Below are 27281 nucleotides of genomic sequence, written 5' to 3'. Positions count from 1 at the left end.
TGATTTATTTCTTGGGGTCTAACAAAATTTTCAAGCTTAAAAAATAGTGAATTCTGCCCCTTCTGTTCTTGAGACACACCATGCATAAAATACAGAAAGAAAATTATCTGACAAACACGTTTGTCCAAGGTTTGGACCAATTAACATATTGTCGCAGCTCCTCCATTGGCTGTAACTTTCCCAATAAAATTGTTTCCATGTACAATCCGAACATTCGTGTTGTTGACATCTTTCTGGCATTGGTGTGTTTTAGTCATGTATCCTAAGAGTCAAATTGAGGGCGGAGGAAACTCGCCTAGATTTTTGAAACAGCATCTTGACTTAATTGCACACACATGAACAGCAGGGGAAATAATAAGAAAGGAGCAGATATTTTGTATGTGCGCACACTGAATTCCCTTGCCTGCACCATGATAAGACATTTTTTTAAAATTGACCCTGCTGTATTTTTGCAGAGGGAAGGAGAAAAACAACCTATTTAAGTCAAGGCCAGTTTGCTGTCGTCTGGGTGAGGTCAGGGCTGATTATCTCGGGTCAACACCAAGGGCTGCTCCCACCACCACCACCCTCCTCTGTTGCGCCATTAGTTGTCGTGGCTGCCATTCGACTGGCTGCTGCTATTCAGATTTATAATTATTTATTTTCATATCATTGCACAACATTTTCATCATGCACATGTTGTTTTATCTCCATTTACAAACATGTATCTCCAGACTGCAGGATGTGGGTTTTTTCCCCTCCAAGTGTGCGCAAAGATATTGTGAGGGACTATAGGGTAGAAAAGGTTTCGGTATACCAGCTGCCGGCATCATTGGAACGAATTATGACCACAGCTACCTCTAGTGTCAGCAGCAAGCTAGTGCAAGTCATTGAAATACATACACCCAGGGTATCTGAATGCAGCAGTTGATGGAATGCTGGTGGATTTGTTCCTACAGGCTGCACGACTGATGTTTCGTTCAGATAGCTTCATGTTGAATGATGTATCGCCTGTGTGTTTGCATTGTTCAGTTTAGATTACAGCCCAGGTTTCAAATTGAGACATTTTAGGAACACGGACTCGTGCTGATAAATAAGTCGAAGTAGAAACCTTATTTTTTTATTTTAAAATGTCAGTAAACATGTCTGACACTGTAGCGGTCTCCTTACATATTTCCTTTGCTAGCCCTCAAAGAAGTAATTTACCTTTGAACTCTGGAAATAGAAAGCAAAAATCGACACATAAAAGCATAACAAATTTACTGAGTCTGTACTGCCTTTCGGTCACGTGACTACACGTGTTTGCGACACCTGGATTGTGCTTTGTCATGTGCAGAATGCTGCTAGCGCGCGCACACGGACTCACATGACAGACAGGCTTCTCTATCTCATCGTGTGCATCATACTTCAGTTTGATATGTAAACGCAGCCTTGTGCATATTTAAGGTGACCAGACGTCCCGCTTTAGGCGGGACAGTCCCGCTTTTGACCTCGTGTCCCGCCTGCTCATCGGGCGGGTCGTTAACTATACTGCTCAAAAATAGAAACGAGTCGCCGCTTCCTTTTTTTTTTTTTTTTTTTTGTTTTGTTTTGTTTTTTGAAATCGACATTTTTATTATACATCTAATCGTTTTTTTACTATTACTATAAACATTATTAAAGTATGAAGTCTATTTCATCTGTCTATCTTTAACTCTACTCTGAAATTTCCTTGGTTAGTGATTATCTAGGTCCATATATTTTGTTTATTCTTTGTCGTGATTAATAGATTATTTCACCAATGACAAACACGGGAGGATGAAGAATAGAAGATGAGGACAGACTTGGAGATGTTTGATTCTCATCTCACTTTTATTGTGTTTGTATCAAAGACATGGGCTAGTCCTTATATTACTTTGAGCGGTATAGTACAATATGACCTCCCTTATCATATTATATTTTATTTTTATATTCCAGCGAGAACTGCGTGATACTCGGTTCATAGGAACCAGCGCAGTACACCAGTTCTGTTTGTTCATTCCTGCACTGATCGCTGACACCAGTCACTTCTTCACTTTCGGGCCGACCTGTAAGAATACTTTAATATTGTCATTATAGTAATATGTAAGTCCTGTGAGTCTACATGAGCTTTATTATGGTCATGTGTACGTCCTATCATTACATATTCTCTTATATTGTAGCAAAGTTTAAGGTGTGTGAGTAGACATAGGTCACATGACTGTGGTGCTATCCTGACAGTGAAGGCTCTACAGACAAAGCAGACAGAGAAATGAAGGGACCGTGCTTCAGGCTATAAATAGTTTGTATCTCTCTCGTCGTCTGCTTCTCTCAGTCATGTAGGTCACATCCTCGATCTTCCCTGCTGACTGTGCTCAGCAGTATGTCTGTGCTCTAAATTTTCAGCTTGCTTCATAGTACTTAGAGTGTGAGCATGCGCTTTACAAAGTCTGCGTTCATTGTCGTCGTCGTCGTCGTTGTTGTTGTTGTTGGTGGTCGTGGTGGTGGTGGTGATACCTTTTCTCAAGACTTTAATTTTTTTTTCTCGAAGGATCTGAACCTTCCCTGTCCTCAGCATGGGTTCATTCGTGTGGAATATTGCACTTCCGGCGATGATCACGGTGGCAGCCATTTTGCTGTACCGTTGCACCACTGAGAAAGAGACAAGGATCCCGCTAGCCAAAACGCTTAACGACTCCTATGATTACATCATCGGTAAATAATGAGAATAATGAGACTTGTGTGATTAAGTCAGTTTGAATCTTCTTGCTTCTTGTCATGTGGTTCAGAACTTCCTCTTGTAAATCTGAACTCTGCATCTTATACTTAAATATTCTCCATTAACATTGTGCTAGCATCTTTATTGTGTTCTGTTCATTGTATGACTATGTTGGTGTGCAGTTGGAGCTGGGTCTGCTGGCTGTGTGCTAGCCAATCGTTTGTCAGAGGACAGTGACGTCACCGTCCTACTTCTAGAGGCGGGTCCAGATGACCGCGACTACCTCAATGTGTCGGTACCCGGATTCGCGGAGTACAACTACCATTCGGAAATCGACTGGGAATACTACACTGAGCCTCAAGAATTTGCCATGAACGGCTTTGAAGAAAATGTTTGTAAAGCGAAAAAGAAAAATAGACGAAAGAAAGAACGAAAGAAAGACAGACAGAAAGACGAAAGGTAGAAAGAACGAAAGATGGAAAGAAAGAACGACAGATAAGAAAAAAAAAAAGAGAAGAGGATTAACAAAACAAAGAAAGAAAAAAACTGTGAAAGAAAGAAAGAACAAACGAAGAAAAAAAATAAAGATCAAAGAGAGAAAGACAAAATGACAAACAAAGAGAATGAATAAAAAAGAGAAAGAAACAAAAAGGAAAAAAAAGACAAAAAAGAAATAAAAACAAAACAATCTTCTGAACAAATTGTGTTGGTTATTTGCTCTCTTGTTCACAACGACAGAGAAGCTTTTGGCCTCGAGGACGTGTGCTGGGAGGAACCTCCAACTTGAACGGCATGCTGTACATCCGGGGCCACCGACTGGACTTCGACACGTGGGCAGAGCAAGGTTGCGATGGCTGGAGCTACAAGGAGGTTTTACCTTACTTCATCAAGTCCGAGGATAACCAAAACGAAGACTATGTCAAATCAGGTCAGACGATCATGCTGTCCTGTCTCAGTGCAAATTAAATAAGGAGGAATACTTCAAGTGCAAGTTACTATTTTAAGTGCTACCATACCTAAATATTTAAGGTTTCCTCTGGATTTATTTTATATTTTATCTAAAACTCATAGTGTTATCATGCACATGACCCTTATGCCATTTCGTCAGTGGCACAAGCACGTGTGTTGCAGGTTACCATGGCAAGGGTGGACCCTTAAAGGTGGCCAGCCACAAGACCATGCCCCTGACTGACCTGTGGCTGCAGGCTGGACGTGAGATGGGCTTTCAAGAGGTGGATCCCAATGGAGAAAATGTAGAAGGTGATTACAGCTGAATTCCATACTTATATGTCTAGAGAATGCCAGGCTGTTGTACATTAATCTCTTTTGAAGTTAAGAAAAAGCCTAAAAACTAAACATCGCATAGACATAATCATTGGTTCTTACAGTAGTTTTTTTATTTATCTGTATTACTTTAAGTATCATCTTAGGTGTATCCACATTTGTTTACTTCTGCACACGTGTTCCGTGGTAAAGATGGCATTCCTGACACCTGTGCATTTTATTTTATTATTTATTTTAACAACACAAAAGAATAATTGAGTTACAAAAATGAAAACAATACTTTCATTAATTGTAAATAACTCCCCAAGGAATAATTCTAAATAAGAGTTGCTTTCCTTTGTAACCATTTGCGGTAATTCATCGTTGAATGGAGTTTCATAGAAGGGGTTTATTTTATGAGACTGAGACTGGCTTAATTTTTTTTTCTTATGAGATAAAGTCAAGCAAAGCAAAGAAAATATTTATCTTTTCTTTGTGACTTTTCACGATCAAATTTTTGTCATTTCGGTAACAAAAATATTCTTTTAGTTTGCCTTCACACAGAAAGACAAGTGATGGCAAGGTACGAACTGTAATCATATTCCGTGAACTGGTCTACATGTTTCTCTCTGGGTAGGTGTGGTGCTGTCCCAGGCCACAGCAGCTGACGGGTATCGGTGGAGTACATCGCGAGCTTTTCTGTACCCGGTCCTTGACAGACCCAACCTTCACATCGGTGTCAACGCTCACGTGACAAAGGTGTCGCCATTTCTTAACATGGGATGAACTGCTGCCTTATCATGAATAAGAGCTAGTGACCTGCTTCTTTAGTGATTAGATAATAATGGACATGTAATTATATAGAGTTTGCACAAAGACCCTTGACTGGCTGACATAAAACCACTCTGCCTCCCTCTTTTCTGGTCGGCTTTACTTGAGCAACCCTGTATCTCTCAAACAAAACATAAATTGAAGCATTAATTAATTAAATCTATTATAGCAGATGGACGCACGAATATAATGCTCTTCAGTACCATGATTAGGACAAATGCAAAGGCAAACCTAGTTTTTAAAATAAGATTGTTTTCCCAGGTCATATTCGAAGGTAAGCGCGCCGTTGGGGTGGAGTTTATTCGCAAAGGGAGAAAACAACGTGTAAGAGCCCAGCGGGAGGTAATTCTATCAGCCGGTGCTATAGGTTCACCTCAGATCCTCCAGTTGTCCGGAGTCGGACCAAAAGATCTTCTCGAAAAGTTAAAGGTAATTACCCAAATACTGAAGTATTACTACAGGGCGACAGATGCATTACCATGGTTCATTGTCTATGAAAAATATAACTCTTGGGAAAATATTTTTGCTTTTTAAAGAAGTACACGAATAAAGAATGTAAAGAATGATGAGTCTTTCCTGTGACTTCATATGAAAAAGAGAAATAAGAATCAGTATAGAAAACTACTTGCAAAATAGAAAAAAAGATGTAATGGTAAGTGTAACGAACTTGACCTATGGTAATTGTGACATGGTGACCGAGGGTAATTGTGACTATCGTGTTTTAACACAGATCCCAGTGGTTGCAGACCTTCCTGTAGGGGATAATCTTCATGACCACGTCTTCTTTTCCTACAGCGTGGGTGTGAAGGAACCGGTTGGTATGGCTCCAGAGGACTTGACCTCTTTCTGGACATGGCTTCAGTACACGCTTTTTAAAACCGGTACATGAAGCTGTTTAACCGAACGACTGTCTTCATCTTCCACATAATTTTAAATGCATTTAAATTACTTTTTCAACCTTGATTGTACCTTCTTCAAAGGTGGACTGTATTTTTTCTGTCATTCCTTAGTTGTCATTAACGTGGGTTTTGCAGTAGGCGCCAAAGTTAGCACTCGATGACCCAAGTTTCTATGGCAACGTCTGTGGCAGGCCACTGGGCGTCCCCTATTTCGGTCGAAGTACAGATTTTCCTCAGCACGGATGACGAGAGCAGAAAGATGAACTGGCCGGACCTCCAGATCATGATGCAGGGTCGTCTGTGGACAACCGAGAAGCTGAAGAACTTCCGCTATACAAAAGAGGTCACACGTTTCTGAACCTTAGTGTATCCCTACGTGCTTCTTTTTCCATGTGAATCAGGGTACTGCTATAAGATTACACGGGAGGATAACGGACAGCCTCCATTATCCTCTCTGTAGACATGTCGAGTGAAGACGATGACTTCTATTAGGCGCAAATGAATATTTCCATCTTTTGTTCTTGTAACACTTCTACTGAAGAGCTTTAATTTCATTCTTAAGAGACGGTTGCTTATGAACTTTTCAAAGGAATGTGAACACTGCTCAGCATCTTCAACGGTCTGTTCTTACGTGCTTTCCAGACCATTGAACAAGCGAAGCGAAGAGATGAGTTTAAGTATGGGTTTCCCTGCCTGGACTCACTACTGCGACCAAAGAGCCGCGGGACTTTGCGTATCAAGAGTGCGGACCCTTTCGAATACCCGGCCATCAACCCACACTACCTAGAGCACCCGGATGATCTAGCACTGCTCGTGAGAGGTCTCTGACCAAAAAACATTTCTTTTAATTTCAAACCATTTAGGTAAATCGCTTTACAGGTCACACCGATCACCCATTACTGTAGACACATTTTCATGAAAGTAAAGCTGAACTTCATTGATAAATATGCTTGAAAAGACAAATATTTCAGGTTTCAGAGATTTTTCTCGTGGAAATCGTTTGCATCCGTTGTTTCTGCCTCCTAGGCATCAGAGTGTGTCAGCGACTTGTTGCAACTCCAGCCATGCAGTCGGTGGGTGCAGAGGCCACAGACGGACCATCCAAGTTTTGCTCTCAGTTTCCATTCGATTCCGATGCATATTGGGAATGCCTGGTGAGACGCAACGTTCAGACCATCTACCACCCGATCGGCACGTGCAAGATGGGCGCCGCTACTAGTGACAGTGCTGTGGTGGACCCGCAGCTAAGGCAAGACTTGATGAGTATTACTGATAATTATTGTTAGAGAAGTCAGGGGTGGACGACAATCGTTGTTGAGAATGCATTGTTTACAATTGTTGTTGAGAATTTATCGTCGACAATACAGTCAAATCTCCCTACTATGCCACCTACCGGGACCGAGCAAAAGTGGCATAGTAGGGAGAGTGGCATAGTAGAGAGTGTTCGTAAAAACGGCTTTATTTGTTCAAGTTACCCGTCAGTCCAAAGCAGGGGTGGGCAATTAATTTTCCCAAGGGGCCGCATGAGACATTGGGATGGTTTTAGAGGGCCGGACTAATATAGTTAACTCAGTTTTACCCAATACTGTATATATAGTATATATACTGGCGGGCGGGCCGGTCAGAGACAGGAGTCCTTTGCCCAGGTCTGGTCCAAAGCTCTCAAGAATCGTCGGCTTCGCTAGCTGTCTCCTCTCATTCTCCCCCTCACCTCTTCATCCTCCACCCCTCCCAACCACATCCGCGCACCTGAATCCTGTCGCTAGTCGACTCCCTCACACCTTCCCTCTGTCACGTGACTGTCACCCGGCTAGCGACCACCCCCCCCCCCACATTGCCAGCCTCCACCCTCCCTGTGTGCGTGCTATGTTCCATCCACCTAAATGCGATGTCCCACACTACCATACAGTTTAGTAATCGAGCACTGCGCGGAATTTTACAACTTGTGTCTTTTAACAGTCACAAAAAAAGTGGCATAGTAGGGAGAGTAGGGGTGGCATAGTAAATTTTTTTTTACATTGAATTTATAGTCGGGACCGAGCAAAAGTGGCATAATACCGAGAGTGGCATAGTAGAGGGGTGGCATAGTAGGGAGATTTGACTGTAGTTTAAAATTTATTGTGTACAAATGCTTGTCGACGCCTGAGCTTCTATTATTTGACTCATGTTGCTTGTGACAGGGTGCGGGGACTAACAGGACTCCGAGTGGCTGATGCCTCGGTGATGCCAGTGATGACATCGGGAAACATCAATGCTCCGGTGATCATGGTGGCCGAGAAGGCCGCTGACCTCATCAAGGCTGCTCGTGCTCAGAATTAACATACGGGTGTTCAAGTGTTCAAGAGGGTGTAGTAACCATCGCGAGAAAGAAAAGTCATCTGGGACGAGTCCTGTGTTGTCCCTCCCTCGCCCCGCTGTGTGCTTACATTAGTCTAGTCTGAGAAGATGAGACATCGGTCATCTTAAAACATGTTTAGGTATTTGAGTTGTTGTATTTTCGCAAAACCTTTTTTCTTATTTACTTTCTACGCTGATTAGAGTTCCTTATTTGTTATTCACAATAAGATGCGGTGCCTGACATGTTAGATATCAAATTGACGAGCAAGTTTTAAACTCCACAAATAAAGCGATTAAAATGACTTTGTCTATTTTTCCTTTCTTATTTAACTTTGAAAAAAAGTAAAGTCACGAGGCATCACATATAGTAAAACTGCTGTGAAATATCAACAAATAAAAACAAACATTTACGGTCACAGAATCAACAAAATTCTTAAGTGCGGCTCAGTTTGTGTCTGAGTGTTTGTCTGTTAAAGTCGTGGCCTGTATCTGTTCTATGTACACTTTCATTTCTGCATGTATCCGAAACAAGAAGAGTACTGAAATACTTAGTTCAGTCAGTGAAGCAGCTAATATTTTTTTTTTATTACGCAAAAACATACACAAAACATAACAGAAACTACCGCACACATCAATTTACATAAATAAATCAACAAAAATATCTTTGACAATCTACATAAATCTTTCTTCCATCTCATTATACCCTACCCTATGAAAGGATCAGCTGACGCTAGTAATAGCCTTGGTTGTAGTGGTTTGTCTTTAACTATTAGTTGTAGCCTACACAAATACCGATAGCTTTCAACATACATGTACATCAATAAATAACACATATTTCAGGCAGTTACACATTTCAGCTGTACACTGAGCTTATTCTTATCTATAAACTTATGACATTAGTTACATCTGAGGAATAGCTCACCCAGATATTATCTTCCCGTATACAAATACCAAATCGAGGCAGGAAAACATGTCTATTCACAAACATTTTCAAGTAGGTATAGGGTATCCAGACTACGAAGAAACATAAGGGATACATGAATTTTCACCGATACATAACAATATAAGTATGTATAACAAACAATATTTTACAATATACCAACATAAAAAAAAACAAAAAACAAACATACACACATATATTAACAAACATTTTAAGAATACATCTATCTGCACAGAGAAGCCACACAAACAAAGCAATCATCATAGAAGGCACCCTGGAGCCCATGTGTCATAAGATGACAGCACAATATTAATGTATATCAAGACATATGTAGTTTTTATTAATCAAGATTATATATATGTATAGAATCAGTATTTAGTTTAGCTAACGAGTTGTTCATAGGATAGCCAGTGTTTAGCAAACTTTTCTTCGGTTAATTCTAAACATGAATTAAATTTTTCAATTGAATATCTGTGTTTCAATATTTGGATACAGTGGAACCTCGGTTAACGAACTTAATCCGTTCTGGAAAGCTGTTCGTTAACCGAAATGTTCGTTATCCGAAACAATTTTTTCCATAAGAAATAAAGGAAATAGATTTAATTGGTTCCCAGCCCCTGTTGACTCGCTAATATTTGAAAGTTACAGGCTATATAGGTATTTGTAATGAGAATAGTTATAATGCAATATAAATGGAGTTAAATAAACATAAAAACATTAACGAAAGCATTTAAACATCAGAAAACTTGCCGTTTAGACGGCGTGGTTGGAAACAGGTGTGGGGAGGAAGGGGTGGAATTACTGCTTTGAATCCCCTCTCCATGAGCACACGTGACATTATAAAATCGGGGAGACTTCCCTTTTCTGTAGCTTTGAGGTTGAAGAAAAAAACTTGTCCAGTGTCTGCTTGTTCTGCATTTTTTGTAAAACTCTTCGGTAAGACGACATCACATATCCGACAGACGCATGCCACCTTCATACTTTGAAATCATTTCCTTTTTCAATTCATTTGTTGGCCACGTCCTTGTCATTACCTCACTACTATTAATTGCTCTTAATCTTTTTTGGAGCCATGATTGAGGATTATCTTATTAAAATAAAGCACAACAATCACTAAATAAGAAGGATGCGCACAGGTAAGGAACGACTGATCGTAACTGTCTCGAGCTCGAATGATGACATGCTGGTCGGTCACGTGTGGTTCACGTGGCTGTTCGTTATCCGAAATTTTGTTCGCTATCAGAGACAAATTTTTAACGAAATTTTTGTTCGTTATCCGAAATTTTGTTCGCTATCCGAGACAAATTTTTAGCGAAATTTTTGTTCGTTAACCGAAAAATTCGCTATCCGAGGCGTTCGCTAACCGAGGTTCCACTGTAAAGGGTTCTAACTGGAGAATGACTTTTTTAAATATACAAGAATATATGTATGATTTTGCCAGCAATAAAATTAAATCAAGTGCAACATCTGCCTCAAAGTTATTATTGCATCCAAACAGAATCAAATGCTCACTAAAAATTATCTTAGGCGCATTTGTACATTTGTCTAATATACACTTTTGTAAGTTTTTCCAAAAAACATTAACATATTTGCACTTCCAAAAAATATGTTGAATATTTTCTTTATCATCTCTCCAAAGGCTGCAGACATCATCCTCTTCTGGTCCCATGTGGAATAATATTACTCTTGTCCCCAGGATTCTATGTAACACTCTGATTTGAAGCCATTTTAATTTAATATCTTTTATATTAGCCATTGCTTTAAATATAACATGCCAATCAACATTTCTATTTATCCTTTTATCCCAGTTTAAGCAACAGTTTGGTATACATGCGTTAGATAACATTTTATCATAATATAGTCTTGCTCCTTTCTGTACTGGTCGAATTATTCTTAGATTTTTGTTTGTGTCGTATGTAGAAGGAGATAAATCTGTTTTATTCATTCTATTTAAGTTTATGTATGTCTTTATGGCCTTTATACAACCATTAAAAGAGACAAAGTCAATGTTAACATCATATTTATTTTTAACAGCTTGATGTGATAGAAAGTTTCCTCTATCATCTGTCAAGTGTTTAATTGAGTATACATCTTTCTCCACCCATCTTCTATATAGAATTGGCTTATTCCCAATTGTTATTCTATCGTTACAGAAGATAGGTTCTGACAAAATTTCATGTTTATCACACACTATATTCTTTCCAAATATCCTGTACGCTTTTAGTACATCCGTCCAGAAGCTATTTGCATTAATAAAGTGGCAAACTGCAGGGCCCAGTTTGTCCAAACAACCTATTATTTTATGTGTAGACAGAAGGATTTTTTTCCAGCTGTGGTTGCTTTTCTTTATTTTCCGCAGCCATGATAATTTTAGCGCATTCATATAAGTTTTAACATCAGGTATGCCCATGCCTCCATCCTGGATATTTTTAATGGATATTTTTCTATTAATTTTATCATTTTTTCCATTCCAAACAAAACTAAAGATAGATTTCTGTATGTCATTTATCACAAGGTCTGGAGGGTTAGGTAGTAGTAACCAAAGGTGTATTAATTTTGACAAAATTAAGGACTTAAGTATTGCTACTCTCCCTAATGGAGTTAACTGTCTCTTTAACCATATTTTATACAATATTCTTATTTCAGCAAGCTTGCTATCGTAGTTTAATTTTATACAGTCTTTTAAGTTACTTGTAAACCAAATACCAAGAATTTTAAATTTCTCAGGATTCCACTGCATCTGTAAGTGTGGTAAAAACTTAATCGGTGAGTTTGTTTTACTCCCCAGCCATACTGCACTTGACTTTTCGGTGTTTAGTACCAATCCCGATATCTTTCTAAATATATCTAAAGTGCTCATAGCTTCTTCAAAAGAGAGTCTGTCATCTTGCAAGGTAAGTTCTGTATCATCTGCATATTGTACTATTTTACTTTCAGTGTTATGAATTTTTATACCTTTAATATATTTATTTTTTCTAATCATAATAGCTAGTATTTCTACGCACATAATGAATAAATAAGGCGAGATGGGGTCACCCTGCCTGCATCCTCTTCTAATTTGGAACCATCCTGATAGTGTGCCATTCACTGACACACTTGATTTAATATTTGTATAAAAGGTAGTTATCCATTTACGGAAAAGGGGGCTAAATCCAAAGGAATATAGAACATTAAGCATAAAACTCCAACTAATACTATCGAACGCTTTCTCAAAATCCAAGCATATAAGTAAACCAGGTTGTTTATTTTCATTTAAATATTCTATCAGATCATATATCAGTCTAATGTTATCTCCAAGATATCTTCCACTGATAAAGCCGGACTGATCCTCATGGATAAGAGATGGTAAAACTTTTTTCATTCTATTCGCAATGCACCAATCTTATATATTACATTTAAGAGGGTGATTGGCCTCCAGTTCTTGATTTGATCTCTGGGTTTATCCATTTTAGGTATACATATAATTACCCCTTCTTTTTGTGTGGCTGATAACTCTCCCTTTAGAAAGCCCTCGTTTAGTGATCTAACAATGAAAGGTCCAAGCTGTTTCCAAAAAACCTTAAAAAACTCCACAGTAAATCCATCGCTCCCTGGGCTTTTCCCATTAGACATACTTTTTATGGCCTGACCTGCTTCACTTAAGGTAATAGTTCCTTCTATTAAATTAAGTTCTAGTTCGGTAATTTTTGGTATGTTTTCTTGGATGTCATCAAAATTGAATTCTTGAACTGTTCGTTCCGAATACAGATTTGAGAAAAAAGCTTGCACTTCTGCTCTTATTTCTTCAGATCTTGTAGTGCTTTCCCCATTTTGCTTCTGTAATTTTCGAATTTGTTTACTTACATAATTGCGTTTTTCTAATGAACAGAAATATCGACTGACTTTCTCACCCTCTGCTATCCATCGTGCTCTGGAGCGAATCAATACACCTTCCATTTTCTTTTCCCTTATACTAATAAGTTCCTTTTTGTTCCTTTCCAGTTCATAGAGCTCTTCCTCATTCATCTTTCCTTTACCTTCCAAGTGTGTAATTATTTTTTCTAATATTTCTTGCCTTTCCTTATTTTGTTTTTTCTTCTTACTTGCATAAGCAATTGTTTCTGTTGTAATTTTCATTAGCATAGTGTCTAGAAAGGTCTGATCCGATATAACCAGCTGTAATTCCATCATAGGAATATTTCCTAAATTATTCCTTTCATATGGAAAGGCTGAGTATTCTTCTATAACTTCTCTAATAATATTATTTATTTGTGTTAGATATTTTTTATCTCTTAAATGTGATGAGTTTAATTTCCATAAATTAAATCTCCTTTCTTCTACTTTGTTGCTTAATGATAAAGTGATCAATGAATGGTCAGTTCGATATCCCGGGGTGATGTCTGCATCCACAACAAGATCTGAAAGTGAATCCGACATAAGAAAGTAATCTAACCTGCTTTGCTGGAGGGGCCTTTTTCTATGCCAGGTGTATCTTAGTACTTCTGGATTTAATTCACGCCATATATCTACCAGGTTCAAATTTGTAATCATCTCATCAATTTGTTTTTGCCCTCTTGTATTGTTATTATGCTTATAATTATGACAGTCTAGCTGAAAGTTCAAAACAACATTCCAATCACCCCCAATCACAATGTTATCTATACTTAATTGCCTCACACACTCTTCTAGTTGCGAATAGAATTTTGGGTTATCCTTGTTTGGCCCATAGACATTACAAATTAGAATATCTTTTTCTAGCGTTTTTATCAATACCATAATGTAGTTTCCTCCATTGTCTCTATAAACTTTTTTAACTGAAAATTCAAAATTGTTATTAAATAAGATTGCCACCCCTCGTGATGAAGAACTGTAGGATGCAAAAAGGCAAGAGTAACCCATTCCGCAGATATCATTACTTCCTGTTTATGCTCAAAATGTGTATCTTGTAACAGATAAACTGAAAAGGCCTTATTACGTAAATAATGAAAAACATCTCTCCTCTTGCACATGTCACCTAGGCCCTGACAGTTCATAGATGCTAAAATAATTGGTGAGTTTATGCTCATATTGAAATAATTTTAATGGAACAGTAAAGAAGACAGAACATTAATTGATAGAACTTTTGAATAACAATGACGAGAACTGTAGTTAACACATGCATTCCATATAGAAGCCCTCATATGATGCTCATAAACCGATATGTAATTTTTTTGTGGCAAACGAACAGATGGAAAATTTAGAAAACATGACACAGGACATACATAGACAAACAAAAGAAGATGAACAAACATGAATTTTTTAACAGGATTGGCAGGGTGACATAACATAGTCACCATTTATGCCCTGAGTGATGATCTAATGTTTTTGGACCCTTATCCAGACCCCCTCCCCCTCGAGAGAGAGAAAAAAAAACAACCCCTAAAGCACTCACCCGCTAGTAGTAGCTATTTAAACAATATTTTTTAAAAAAAAGCCATACATCAATGTACATAAATAGATCAACAAACATATCCCTGACAATCTACACAAATTGTTCCTCCACCCTACCCTACCCTATGACCAGCTGACACTGGAAACACTAGAAACCGCATAGGTTATTGTTGTGGTTTGTCTTTAACTTTTAGTTGTAGCCTACACAAATACAGCTAGCTCTCAAAGCACTTCAATAAATAACACATATTTCAGGCTCTTCGCACATTTCAACCGTACACTGAACTTATATTAATTTATAAACATATGACATTTGTTATATTTGAGGCATAGCTCACCTACATATTACCTTCACGGATATAAATGTTAAATAGGGGAAGGAAAAACCTGACTACTCACCAGGGATGGGGAGTAGCTGTAGCCTAGCTACAGCTACTGTAGCCGGCTACAAATTTTGTAGCTTGTAGCTTAGCCGGCTACAAATTAAAAAAAAGTAGCTTGTAGCCGTAGCTACATTTTAGAAAGTAGCTGTAGCTTGGCTACATGTTGGCTACTTTCACGACTGTAGCACTCTAGTAGTGTACAAAGTATAATGTCTTTGGGTTGTAGATTTGCATCTATATTCCAGAATGTTCAGCACGGCAGCAATGTAAAAGATAGAATGTCTTTGTGCGAGGGAGGAAATGATGTTCAACAATGTAGCAATGTTCAAAGTAAAAATGTCTTGTCTTTGCGCGAGGGAGGAAATGATGTTCAACAATGTAGCGATGTTCAAAAATGTCTTTATTGCGACGAAATAGAATGTCTGTGCTAGAATGTTCGAGGGGAGGGAGAATAAATAGCAGGGCTGACAGTGGTGGAGATATAAAAAATCAGACATGGTACCCCCGACTCAGTGTGAATGTGGCAATTAAATATTTAGAAAATATTTAGAAAAATGTTCATTTTATCAAAAGTAATGTTTATACCATATTCTCAAATGCATCACTTTGTAGCTTATGCATTTCTAAAAAAATTGCAAAATTTTACTGCTGTAGCACAAGCCAATCTTGAGAAATATGTTTTTATAGTTTAGGACTTGATGTCAAAAACGACAAACAGAGAAATTCAAGCTTAAAGATTTAAAATAAATATATCTTGTATCAGATCATTTTTGAAAAATATATGTCAGTGTTTATATGCTACATTTGACATCCTACTATATAATTAAAGTCTATTCTAGTATGCCAGGACTATACTTTTCACCCTATCAGCTTTTGGAAACAATTAGTTTGTGTTCCTTTCTTTGTTTTCAGTGTCAGTGTTAGAAAAAAATGCCTTATGATCTGCTTGCCTAAATTAGATTAAGCAGTGTTTTACTTAAATTCCATGCAAACTCATTTATTTCAATGGTCTGTTGTTCATAAACTCATTTATTTCAATGGTCTGTTGTTCATTGTCACAGTATTGATAAGAGGTTGACATTTTTCATCACCACATAACCTAACTTATTGAAAATTCCACCAGGTACCTGATACTTAAGCATCTGTTTAGTTTTCATTTCTAAGTAATAGGGAACAAATAGTTATAGAAAACAAATGTTTATCGGAAAACTTATATAATTTCTTTTGTCACTAAAACAGGATGAGGAAAAAGATCCAGAAATGTTTAATATAATCGTAAAATATGTGTACTTATTGTGTGAAAAAGGCCGGGGGAGGAAGTGGGCAAGGAATGAATGAAAGCATTTATGGATTCACTAAATAAAATTGTCGGTATATCGCAGTTCTCCGTTTCATTATTATAATAAAAACTTTGTAAAGCAAGTAATAGTGTTTAGTGTGTATGTTTGGTGTTTGTGTATGTTGCTACAGCCAGCTGGCTACAGCTAACTTGTTATAACATCACGCTTTTAAAAGTAGCCAAAAGAAGCTGGCTACATTTTAAAAGTAGCCCAAAGTAGCTGGCTACTTTTTGCAAAATTGTAGCTGTAGTGTAGCCGGCTACATTTTGAAAAAAAGTAGCTGTAGCCTAGCCGGCTACAAATTAAAAGTAGCTTGCCCATCCCTGCTACTCACAAACATTTTCAAGTAGATATAGGTATAAGTCACCTACATATTACCTTCACGGATATAAATGTTAAATAGGGGAAGGAAAAACCTGACTACTCACAAACATTTTCAAGTAGATATAGGTATAACTCACCTACATATATTATCTTCACGGATATAAATGTTAAATAGGGGAAGGAGAAACATATCTACTCACAAACATTTTCAAATAGGTATAGGGTATCCAGATTACGAGAAGACATAAGGGAGGTCACTGACAAGATATTTCTTGTGTAATGTTTATCCCTGTTGTGTTCGGCTGCTCGGTGACCTGCCCCTGTGCTGGGCTAAGCACACTCGCCCCCGGATCCAGAGATGGCGTCTTAGTTACTGAAGGCGTGGAATGAGTAGTGGGGTCAAAGGTGGATAAAGAAGTCCCAAGATGCCCCTCTCTTCCGTGTGCAGGTTGTTGATGATGAGGTTTTTTCTCACTCTGTTGTTGTTGCCGTCTTGTCGTCCCTTCCCGATTCTGTTGGAATTTCCTTTCGCTCCCTTCCCGTTGTTGTCGAACTATTTCCTCGTGGCTCATTCCTATCAGCATTTTGTAGATATAACTGACATCACCACCTTTCACCTCTCGCACAGACAGATCTAATAGTTTCACAAATAGTTTGCCGCCAGCCGCCGACCATGCGTCTAGGACACCTTCATGCTGCTTTAAACGATTTAGTCTTTGCACATTTAAATGTGTGAGGTCTTCTGTGACAGACATACCTGACCCCTTGAGTCGACTTCTTGCTTTCAGCACTCGGTCTCTGTCCTTACGGGAGATGAACTTTACAATCACTGGTCTTGGTCTCGGTCTGTCTTTGTTTATTTTTCCTACTCTGTGTAGGGCTGAGATTTTATAGGTGTCAATGTCCGTAAGACCAAGTCCTGACTGAACAACAGTTTTCAAGTTTCTATTTTATGCTTATTTTAATATCTTTTGCGCCTTTACATATTTTACTTTTTCATCCTAAAGTACACTTGTTTGCCTCATAATGAAAGACTGACATTTGAAACTACTTTTTAAAACAATACACGCGCTTGCAAGAACAATTAAAGTCAAGTATCATAAGACATATTCCGTAAATAGAGACATTCGATCTCTAACAAGGAGAGACTACCTGCTGTCACGTTTCCTTGCGTGCCATTTCCTTGAGTGCTGTTACCTGCAGATGAACAAAACATAACAAAATCAAACATGGTTACAGGAATGGCGAACTCTTCCTTTTGCTAATGAAACAGCGGAAATACAGGCTCTGCTGCTCGTGTTGAATGGATTTACCTGCATGTAGCCTGGAGTAGTTGTAGCTGCAAGAACCTGCGGATCTTTAAGGGAAATGGAAACATCAATAATCTTAAAAAACGACACACACACACACACACACACACACACACACACACACACACACACACACACACACACACACACACAAGCGCACACACGCACACACACAAACACATACGCACGCACTCGCACGCACACGCAGGCGCGCGCGTGTATCAAAGAGAAAATAAATTTTTGGAGCTAGACACTTACACCAGGTAATGTTGCCGTTAGTGATATTTCCTGAAGTGCCATTTCCGTAGCCTGGGCAACCTGGATAAAGAAAAATGTAAAGCATCGTGTTGTCTACTCTGTACATGAGATATTGAGTGGATTTCTGCTGTCAGACTTTTTATTTTATGGTGCGGACTGGATTCAGATAAGTTAACAATGTACAGTGACTATAACTATTGTTCATTTCAAATATTTGATGAAGAAAAGTATGCATACGATACTGATTTTTTTCATGGTGTTTCTTTTTATTCCTTATTTCTTTATATTTTGCTAATGCTGAGAGGGATAGTAGACAGTCTAGAAAAAAAATCTAGAGCACGTGACCCTAGGATACTAAACATAACCCTATCAATACTTAAATCTTCCTTTTAGTCCTTCCTGTCCGCCTCAAGCCAGCATAGCAAAGCATCTTAATGCATATTAATTATCGGAGCAGATAATATTCAAAAGAGTCTTTTTAATCATTCCACTATGTTATCGTTATATGCAAGGGAGCCATTATTTTCACCAGTCAGAATAAGTTACAGAAACCTTCATTCTGGTGGTTTAATAAAAATGTAGTAAACTCAGTTCAATAGACCCATTGCAGGAAGGACAGTAGACCTGCACATGTCATCAACACCTTACAGTTACCTGAGGTGAAGTTTCCGCTCGTGCCATTTCCATTTGTGCTGTTACCTGGTGACCGAGAAAAGGGAGGAAACTGAGAAACAGACGTGGACATGCAAGTCTTCAGTTATCCCCATCGATATCGCAAATTGTTTGCTAATTACTCGTTCATGTTTTTAGAATTAATTCAGATCTTAGATTTTTTTATTGATTATAAGTATCATCTTAAACTCACAGAGCACCAAGGTTGGCACTAGATAAATCCAGCTGCTAATAAATATTTTATGGAAAACAAGTCAGTTTAAACAGTGAACATAAGAGTCAACAAAGTATTATAAAAAATATAGATGCTGTTATGTACAACTAAAGATGCAAGAAAAATAACAAGTAGCTTTAGAGGATAGGGCATGTTAGGAAAAAGCTTATTATGAAGTTTTCAGCAGTTATTCGATGCATTCAACATCACAACTGTCAACAGCTCTGAGTACATGTCATAAGGCTACCTGAAGTAACATTTCCGCTTGTGCCATTTCCATTTGTGCTGTTGTTGCCTGGTGACGATGAAAAAAATTTGAAATAAAGACAAGACACGCTTTATTTTGCAAATCAATATTAATCAGTCAACATTGACTATATCATTGTTTGTTGATATTCACTATTCAGTTTAGCAGATTATATGGCAGTCCTACAAGCACTGGTTGTTCGTACTCCAAAACGAGACCTGAAGATCATAATGGGCGACATGAATGCCAAAGTTGGAAATGACAACACAGACAAAGGACACGTAATGGGAAAGCACGGTGTGGGCAACTGCAACGACAATGGGGAGCTGCTCACAGACTTCTGCCTGTTCAACGACCTGGTAATTGGAGGCACAGTTTTTCCACACAAAACCATCCACAAGACCACCTGGACTTCACCCGATGGACATACAGAAAACCAGATCGATCACATTACCATTAATCGCCAGTTTAGAAGAAGCCTGCTGGATGTTAGAGTCAAGCGAGGTGCAGATGTAGCCACAGACCACCACCTGCTTGTGGCAACCATGAAGATTAAGCTGAAGTCTTTCCACGACACATCAGACAGACCGCACCACAAATTCAATGTGCAGTTTCTTAGAGACCGTAAAAAGCAAAAAGAGTTCAACTGCGAAGTTAAAAACAGATTTGCGACACTGGAAGGACTCCTGGAAGAAACAGTGGCTAACCACTGGACAGGATTACAAGAGACCTGGAAGAATGCCTGCACACACGTTCTGGGGAAAAAAGGAAAACAGCACAAGGAATGGCTGACTTTAGGGACCTGGCAAAAGATAGAGCAAAGGAAAGAGCTGAAGCAGAAGATCAACCAATGTCAAGACCAGCAGGAAAAAGAAGAGCTCAGAGCAAAATACTGGGAGATAAACAAGGAAGTGAAGAAGAGCGCATGGGACGACAAGAGACAGTTCACACACAGGATGGCAGAAGAGGCAGAACAAGCAGTTTTGAAAAATAACACAAAGAGACTATACGAAATTACAAGAATTCTGTCAGGAAGGAAAAATACCAATGCGTGCAGACCAATAAAGAATAAGAATGGCAGCGCCATCACCGGGGATGCAGAACAAAGATCACGATGGGTGGAACATTTTGATGAAATACTTAACCGACCACCATCAACAAACACTTTGGACATTCCCCCAGCTGCAGAACAGCTCCAAGTAAATACCAAGCCGCCAACCAAGACAGAAATCATCGAAGCCATCAAGTCCTTGAATTCTGGAAAGGCGGCAGGCCCAGATGGCATTCCTGCAGAAGCACTCAAGGCGGACCCAACAGCCGCAGCAGAGATGCTACATCCCCTGCTGAAGAAAATTTGGGAGCAGGAGCAAGTTCCAGCAGACTGGAAGCTTGGCTACCTAGTGAAGTTACCCAAAAAAGATGACCTGACACAGTGCAGCAATTGGCGAGGGATTACGCTGTTGTCCATTCCAAGCAAGGTGTTGACTAAAATCATCCTGGAGCGACTGAAAACCGCCCTAGATAGGAGACTTCGGCAAGAACAGGCAGGCTTTCGGCAGGGAAAATCATGTACCGACCAAATCGCTACTCTGCGAATTATTATCGAACAGTCCATCGAATGGCAGTCACCACTATACATAACCTTTGTAGATTTTGAGAAGGCCTTTGACTCCGTAGACAGAGAAACCATCTGGAAACTGATGCAGCACTACGGATTTCCACCAAACTTCATTGCCATCATCCAGCAGCTGTATGAGAACTCGACATGCCGGGTGATACACAAGGGTAAGCTGACTGACCCCTTCGCAGTGAGGACTGGAGTGAGGCAAGGTTGTCTGCTCTCACCAACAATCTTCCTGATCGTCATAGACTGGATCATGAGAAGAACAACCTCTAACAGCGACACGGGCGTTCAGTGGACCTTCGCCAGGCAGCTTGAGGATCTTGACTTTGCGGATGACACAGCCTGTTGTCCCACAAGCAACAACACGCACAGACAAAGCTCACTCGGCTCGCAGAAGAAGCAGCAATGACTGGCCTGACCATCAACATCAAAAAGACGGAGGTAATGCGGGTCAGCACAAAGCAAGAAGCCCCACTCCAACTACAAGGAGAATGTATTACAGTCTGACCGTTTCACCTACCTTGGCAGCATAGTCAGCAGCCAAGACGGAGGTACAGATGAAGATGTCAGAAGCCGAATAAACAATGCCAGGCTTGCATTCCACTCCCTAAGACCTATCTGGCACTCCAAGGCTTTGTCTCTACACACCAAGATCCGCCTCTATAATACCAATGTAAAGTCAGTAATTCTGTATGGGTCTGAGACATGGCGGGTGACAAATGCCATCACCAACAAGATACAGACCTTCATCAATAAATGTCTGCGCCGCATTCTTAACATCCGATGGCCTGAGAAGATCTCCAATACCGCCCTGTGGGAGAGAAAAAACCAAAACCCTGCCAGCCTAGACATCAAGAAGCGAAAGTGGGGCTGGATTGGCCACACTCTACGAAAGCCAGCCGACAATTTAACGCGACAAACTCTGGGCTGGAACCCATAGGGGAGGCGCAAGGTTGGGAGACCCAGACAGACGTGGAGACGATCAGTCCACAGAGAGGCAGAGACAGCTGGCATGACATGGTCCCAACTAGAAAGGGATGCCCAGGACCGGGTCCGATGGCGGCGTGTGGTTGCGGCCCTATGCTCCACTGGGAGCGAATAGGAACGAAGAAGAAGAAGATATGGCAGGTACACTAAATAAATATAATTATATCTGTAAACCACAGACAGGTAAAAAAGGTAATGACTAGAAAAACAAATTGATACATATTCTAAGTGTAGAGTAGATGGTTCTAGATAACAAGACAGAGAAGGAAACTGCATAAATGACGAAGTTTGTGTGTTACTGGACTGACAGATACCCCAGGTAAAGTTTCCGTTGGTGTTATTTCCACCTGTGCTGTTTCCACAAAACGGAAATCCTGAAAAGGTAAAAAAGAGGTCTTGAACCTTGTACCTAGAGACTGTGGACTGTGTCATGATGAAATCGTTTTAATATGCCCTTACAAATCGAAGGAGGGTTCTTCAACTTAGTACAAGGCTTCATTCGTCTGGCGTGAAAATATTCTTGAAAGACTTCTTCTTCGTTTGTTTTTAAACCTAAAAGTTGAAACACGGTTTAAACAAAATGAAAATGACGGTTTCTAAACTGTAGTGATTTTAATTGTTATTCTATCTTTCATATGTTACAACGTATACACTAAAATTTACATAGAGTTTTATATAGTTACTGAGTTATAGAATTGTTTAACATTTTATCTTCAAAGCTTTATTGGAACAATGTTTACCTGCCGTAAAGTTTCCGCTCGTTCCATTTCCTTGAGTATTGTTACCTGGTGATTGAGAAAAGTAAGACAATTGCTTAAAAATAAGCAGAAAATGTTGTACTGGTGTTGTTAAAGACAAAGATCTGATTGTTATTTTTTCACCGTGAAAGTGTTAAACGAAATGTACGCCCACAATACTAACCTTAGCATAAGTACCTAACAGATTTACATTATTTTTATCTTCATAATTTCTACAATCTTTCATGGTTCTCTATTCTATATCTCGTACTTGTTCTTGGCTACTTAGTGTAATTATTGTGATGTAATCATTGTCATGAAATTATTGTAATCATTGTCGTGTATTTATTGTATTGCACACCACTTACAGTTAGTCACGTTGTTGGCAGTTTCATTTCCGCTGGTGTTGTTGCGAGAAGGATCTTGAAAATATAAACAGTTACATGTAATTAATTTTTAAATTATTCAATTAGCGAAAATGTTTGATAAGCTAGCTGCTCATTTTTACATTATATTAGTATCGGGTGAGGAGCAGAAGACAGCGGACGACAGAAGCGAGCAGACGACGGATCGCGCCACCTACAGGTCCGCCATTTTTGTTATGGTCGTCGCGTGTTACCGTATTAAAAAAAGTTGTTTTCCTTTGTTTTCCAAGTACTTTGTAAATCTGATTTCAGAATAGTTTTGTTTTGTTTCTCTTTTTTTGTCTGAAAATGTATGTGAAAAAAATATACTCACTGGGAACGCTGCGACCACTCACGGAAGGTGCCTGGAAAAGTTAGAACAACACATGGCTGACAAATAAAGGGAGAGCAGTAGTGAAGCAACAAGCAAAGGACGAGTTACGTTCTTCCATTTACTAAAGTAATTTTTCAGACATCGGGTGAAATAAGCCTTGATAAACATTACTTACAATATTTGGTCTTAAATAACCTGTGAAAATCGAAAACAAAGTGCTACAAGCGGTGAAGTGAATGATAAGAAGTTGTAGACCACAGAGGAAATATGTGTCGAGGTCTTATACTTACGCCTTGAAATATAATGACTACGAAGACGAGGGCCAGACCCATGCCGACAAAGCTACTGGTGCTCATTGTATTTGTTCTACTGTCGACAGTGAGACAACAACAGTCGGGGCACGCTCCCGCCAGGTACAAACGCATCACCTTTATACCTGCCCCGCGTGCGCCCACGTGAGTTCACCTGGTTCATTTGAGAAGCTTGCCATCACAAGGTGCATGATGTCTGACGACAGAAGTGTCTATATTATCTGGATTATGTGTCGAGATGCATAAAGCTGACTACACTGTCCTTAAACACATCTGCTGGATGTACTTGTGCATGTACTTTCCGCACGTTGATGAGTGAAATAAGGAATAAAATATCTAGAGTTCGTAATAGTTTAACAGATATGTTGTATACACACGCACATACACATACGGACACTCATGCATTTTTCTCCCCTTCTCTCTCTCCCTCTCTCTGTTACACGTCCGGACATGCAGACTAAATGCGACAGAATCAATACTAATGTCTATTAGGAAAGGGGGATAATACTTAGTTTGGCCAGTAAGAAGTGATTTTTGTTGAACAAGCGGCATATTCAAAGGTATAGCCAAATATGGTAAAATATATTCAAATGTGCTCTCCACGGCAGTGAGGATTGAACCATGGCCATCTCTCTCTGGACAGCTTCCAGAAGAATTTTTCCGTCTTCAGATCCGCTTTCGGTTTCACTATCGACCCGAAGAGGAAAGCAGACGATGTGAACTCTCGTACTGACGGAGGAACAAAACCTTACGATTTAAGGTCTGTTGTAATTTTGATTAGTGGATTAAACTCAGACCAGGGCCCGATAACACTACATAGTAAACACTCGACTGCGAGAAATAAGGTAAACAAAGGCGTTTTGTGATGAATTAAACTTTAAACCTGCTCTGCTAAATATGGCATTTGGAATAATTTTCCAGAAAAAGGAGATTGTACAGAAAGGGATGGACTTGGAGTGATTGCGCTCTACTTCCCATTTTACTAATTATTTTAGGTGTGTGTACTTTCTGATTAAATACCTTCCTAGAAATTTCGACTTCCACCCAACCTTTATCACCTTGTGAACATACATCACCAAAAATATAAGAATTGACGAACGAGGTTTCAACGAGCCAAATAAAGACATTCGTAGATATATTCTTTAAAAGTCTTTTAAACAAACAAGACACGAAGATAAAAGTGGAATTGAGAGATTCTTTATTTTGTAGGTTGTCTTTTAGTGCACTTTTGTCACAATCGACACGAGATAGTTAAATCTCCAACAAATCAATTTCCACATTTTAATAAATCGACTTGTTTTTTAAACGGTCTGACATTGGCTGATCCTTCTCTGAAACAAGAAAGAAAACAAACCATCACAACTCTTTTCTATCATCATCAAAATTAATCGAAAGTAGTGATGAAGTGCTTAACAAAACCAACAACACTCATATCTCATAATACAAAAATAAGTTTTAACAGAATTACACTTCCAACCGTCGGTACGACCACACACACACACACAGAGAGAAGCTATGAAACCTTCTAAAAAATTCTTTAACAAATAGAATGATACTAAATGTTACTAAAATTCTTACCGAAATTCCTTAGGCTTGTCTTCAAACTGAAACAGCAAACAATTAAAAAAATTAAACCTTTCCCATAGCAAAGCTACAAAGACGAAAAGGAAACCTTAAAATACATTTAAGTAACATCTCAAAACTGTTTCAGCTGTCATGAAAACTGACTAAAATTTAGGGTATGTGACTGAATACACGTGATTGAACACCTCCACATCCATTACAGGTAGACAGGTAGGAATAGTGATGCTGCTTAGGTGAAAATGCGACTGTACAATGAGAGAGAGAGGAAGTAAGGAGAAAAGACGAGTTTGAGAAAAAAAATACTGAAGTTAGTCTACCTCGTGGTGGTGGGACATCGCCTGTTGGCAAGGGACCAGTCGGTGGTGGAAGAACTTTTTTAAAAGAAAACAGTACGAATATAAAAATAGAACGGACTATTTTATGTTTTTACTCTAAAACCATGCGCCTTTAGAACAGGCATATTACACCTGTAGGATATCAAACTAATAGGACTTTAAAACTTTAGCTTTTGTATAGCATATTCTTTGAGAAATTGTTTTTCATAATTCAACGTAACCACCAGGAGTAGAAGTATGAAATGGTGTTTATCGTAAACAAGTTTTTAAGGACAAATTGGAAAAATCTGGTTTCACCTAGTCCATCGGCACCAGTCGGTGGAGGACCACCTCTGCCTCCCTGAAAAGTAGAATGTTTGGTTTGTTATGCACACTTTAAAAGGCTTCAGATGTCACAACTTTGTGTGATAGAATAGCAAAATCCACTTTTTACTGCATATCACAATAATATTAATCCTGTTTTTTTTAGTTAAAAAAGCAGGGTTGTCCATGGGACATATTTTTCTATCCCGTCCCATCCCGTCCCATGGCAATTTATGCCTGTCCCGTCCCATCCCATCCCACGGGACGTTTCCCATGGGATTCCCATGGTATTAACAATCCTATGGACAACACAGAAAAGCACTTTTCGGCTTTTATTCTATAATTCCTGCTACTTCAAATACAATAGATGATTCAGAGGAAAGATTTAAATCCTTGATGAATGAAATAACAGTAAATTTATTTTGCAATATCAAGTATCGACTACCATGGGAAATACAAATGTGTGCTGTCCCATCCCATCCAATCCCATGGGACGTTTCCCATGGGATTCCCATGGGATTCCCATTCCTATGGACAACACTGTAAAAAAGTACACAAATTTATTTCATTTTCTATCGTCCTATATACAGTTAATCGTGTTATTACCTGGGGACCCCGCCTGCCTTGTCTTCCGTCTGAAAAAGAAAATGTTCAATTAAACTCCATAGCAAAGCCATCATGATAAACATGAATTTAAACTAAGAATATAAAACGGATTCAGTGTTTTATTTCAAACCAGAGGTTATAAAGATAAGCGACTGTACTCTGTGAGCCAGGGTGAAAGAAGGAGAAATTATTACTAAGGTAAAAAAAATTAAAATTAACCTCGTGGAGGTGGGACCTCGCCTGCTGGCTCAGGACCAGTTGGTGGTGGAACTCAGGGCCGTGCTTAGGGGCAGGCGGACGAGGCATCTGCCTAGGGCCCCGCGCTTCAAGGGGCCCCGCGCTTTTGATTGATATGGTAACTAGGCTAATGTAACCTATTGACGAACGTTACAAATAAATTAATCGTAGGCTTATGTTGTAATGTGTATGCAGCGTGCTGTCAATGATAAAAGACGAGATATCCCTGAGAAAAAAGTGACTTTAGATCCCAACTAAAACCGTGTGATCGTGGCGTGAGGGCCCCGCACGTGCCCTTTGCCTCGGGCCCCGCGGGGGCTAAGAACGGGCCTGGGTGGAAGGGCTTTGTTTAAAAAAAAAAACAAGCATTAAGAAAATAGAAAGAATCAGTGATTATTATTAGCTCTTTCTTTAAAAAAAACCTCATGTTTCTTTAAAAAAAATACATATATTTGCTTTTAGCCCTTTTACTGAGTCTGTACTGCCTTTCTGTCACGTGACTACACGTGTTTGCCACACCTGGATTGTGCTTTGTCATGCGCAGAATGCTGCTAGCGCGCGCACATGGACTCACATGACAGACAGGCTTCTCTATCTCATCGTGTGCATCATACTTCAGTTTGATATGTAAACGCAGCCTTGTGCATATTACGTGCTTGAAATGACCTATTTCCCAGCGGACTGTTAACCCTCGTTA

At 39.2% G+C, this 27281-nt stretch overlaps 3 protein-coding genes across 4 annotated transcripts in view; 1 reads left to right on the top strand and 2 right to left on the bottom strand.

Moving 5' to 3' along the window:
* Positions 1-1918: 1918 nt before the first annotated feature.
* LOC112569800 (alcohol dehydrogenase [acceptor]-like) lies at positions 1919-8328 on the top strand. Its single transcript, XM_025247724.1, has 12 exons — positions 1919-2047; positions 2528-2691; positions 2878-3086; positions 3434-3623; positions 3827-3955; positions 4596-4717; positions 5051-5218; positions 5520-5670; positions 5880-6031; positions 6331-6508; positions 6715-6937; positions 7869-8328. The coding sequence occupies exons 2-12, from the start codon at positions 2553-2555 to the stop codon at positions 8005-8007; spliced, it is 1800 nt and encodes a 599-aa protein (XP_025103509.1). The 5' UTR covers positions 1919-2047; positions 2528-2552; the 3' UTR covers positions 8008-8328.
* A 9155-nt stretch (positions 8329-17483) lies between these two features.
* On the bottom strand, positions 17484-23634 carry LOC112569809 (N66 matrix protein-like). 2 transcript variants are annotated; one of them, XM_025247798.1, is made up of 9 exons: positions 23499-23630; positions 23209-23239; positions 22839-22892; positions 22474-22518; positions 22048-22107; positions 19123-19170; positions 18644-18688; positions 17990-18049; positions 17484-17618 (listed from the first exon to the last, which is right to left on the bottom strand). In XM_025247798.1, exons 1-9 carry the CDS (start codon positions 23562-23564, stop codon positions 17512-17514), a joined length of 516 nt encoding a protein of 171 aa, XP_025103583.1. In that variant the 5' UTR covers positions 23565-23630; the 3' UTR covers positions 17484-17511. The 2 variants fall into 2 exon arrangements, with proteins under 2 accessions (XP_025103583.1, XP_025103584.1); XM_025247799.1 differs by lacking the exon at positions 22048-22107 and having other exon boundaries at positions 23499-23634.
* A 1066-nt stretch (positions 23635-24700) lies between these two features.
* The window catches only part of LOC112569802 (basic proline-rich protein-like), a 44593-nt gene continuing 42012 nt past the window's right edge, over positions 24701-27281 (bottom strand). The window contains exons 35-38 of the mRNA XM_025247744.1: positions 25736-25778; positions 25421-25474; positions 25098-25123; positions 24701-24850 (exon numbers count right to left, since the gene is read on the bottom strand). Of these exons, the coding sequence (XP_025103529.1) occupies positions 25119-25123; positions 25421-25474; positions 25736-25778 (102 nt within the window). The 3' untranslated portion in view covers positions 24701-24850; positions 25098-25118. The remainder of the gene's footprint in view (positions 24851-25097; positions 25124-25420; positions 25475-25735; positions 25779-27281) is intronic.

Source organism: Pomacea canaliculata, linkage group LG8 (assembly GCF_003073045.1).
Source record: "Pomacea canaliculata isolate SZHN2017 linkage group LG8, ASM307304v1, whole genome shotgun sequence".
Classification (NCBI taxonomy): Eukaryota; Metazoa; Mollusca; class Gastropoda; order Architaenioglossa; family Ampullariidae; genus Pomacea; species Pomacea canaliculata.
The sequence above is the reverse complement of the archived record's forward strand: the minus strand, read 5'-3'. Positions and strand labels throughout refer to the sequence as shown.

Excerpts from the sequence above, each read along its gene's own strand:
- LOC112569800 (XM_025247724.1), top strand. The coding sequence starts at position 2,553 with ATGGGTTCATTCGTGTGGAATATTGCACTTCCGGCGATGATCACGGTG. Across the intron at positions 2,692-2,877 it reads CTCCTATGATTACATCATCG|TTGGAGCTGGGTCTGCTGGC; the intron begins GTAAATAATGAG and ends GTTGGTGTGCAG. Across the intron at positions 6,938-7,868 it reads GTGGTGGACCCGCAGCTAAG|GGTGCGGGGACTAACAGGAC; the intron begins GCAAGACTTGAT and ends TGCTTGTGACAG.
- LOC112569809 (XM_025247799.1), bottom strand. The coding sequence starts at position 23,633 with ATGCGTTTGTACCTGGCGGGAGCGTGCCCCGACTGTTGTTGTCTCACT. Across the intron at positions 22,519-22,838 it reads TGCCAACAACGTGACTAACT|GTAACAATACTCAAGGAAAT; the intron begins GTAAGTGGTGTG and ends CTCAATCACCAG. Across the intron at positions 19,171-22,473 it reads GAGCGGAAACTTTACGGCAG|GCAACAACAGCACAAATGGA; the intron begins GTAAACATTGTT and ends CATCGTCACCAG.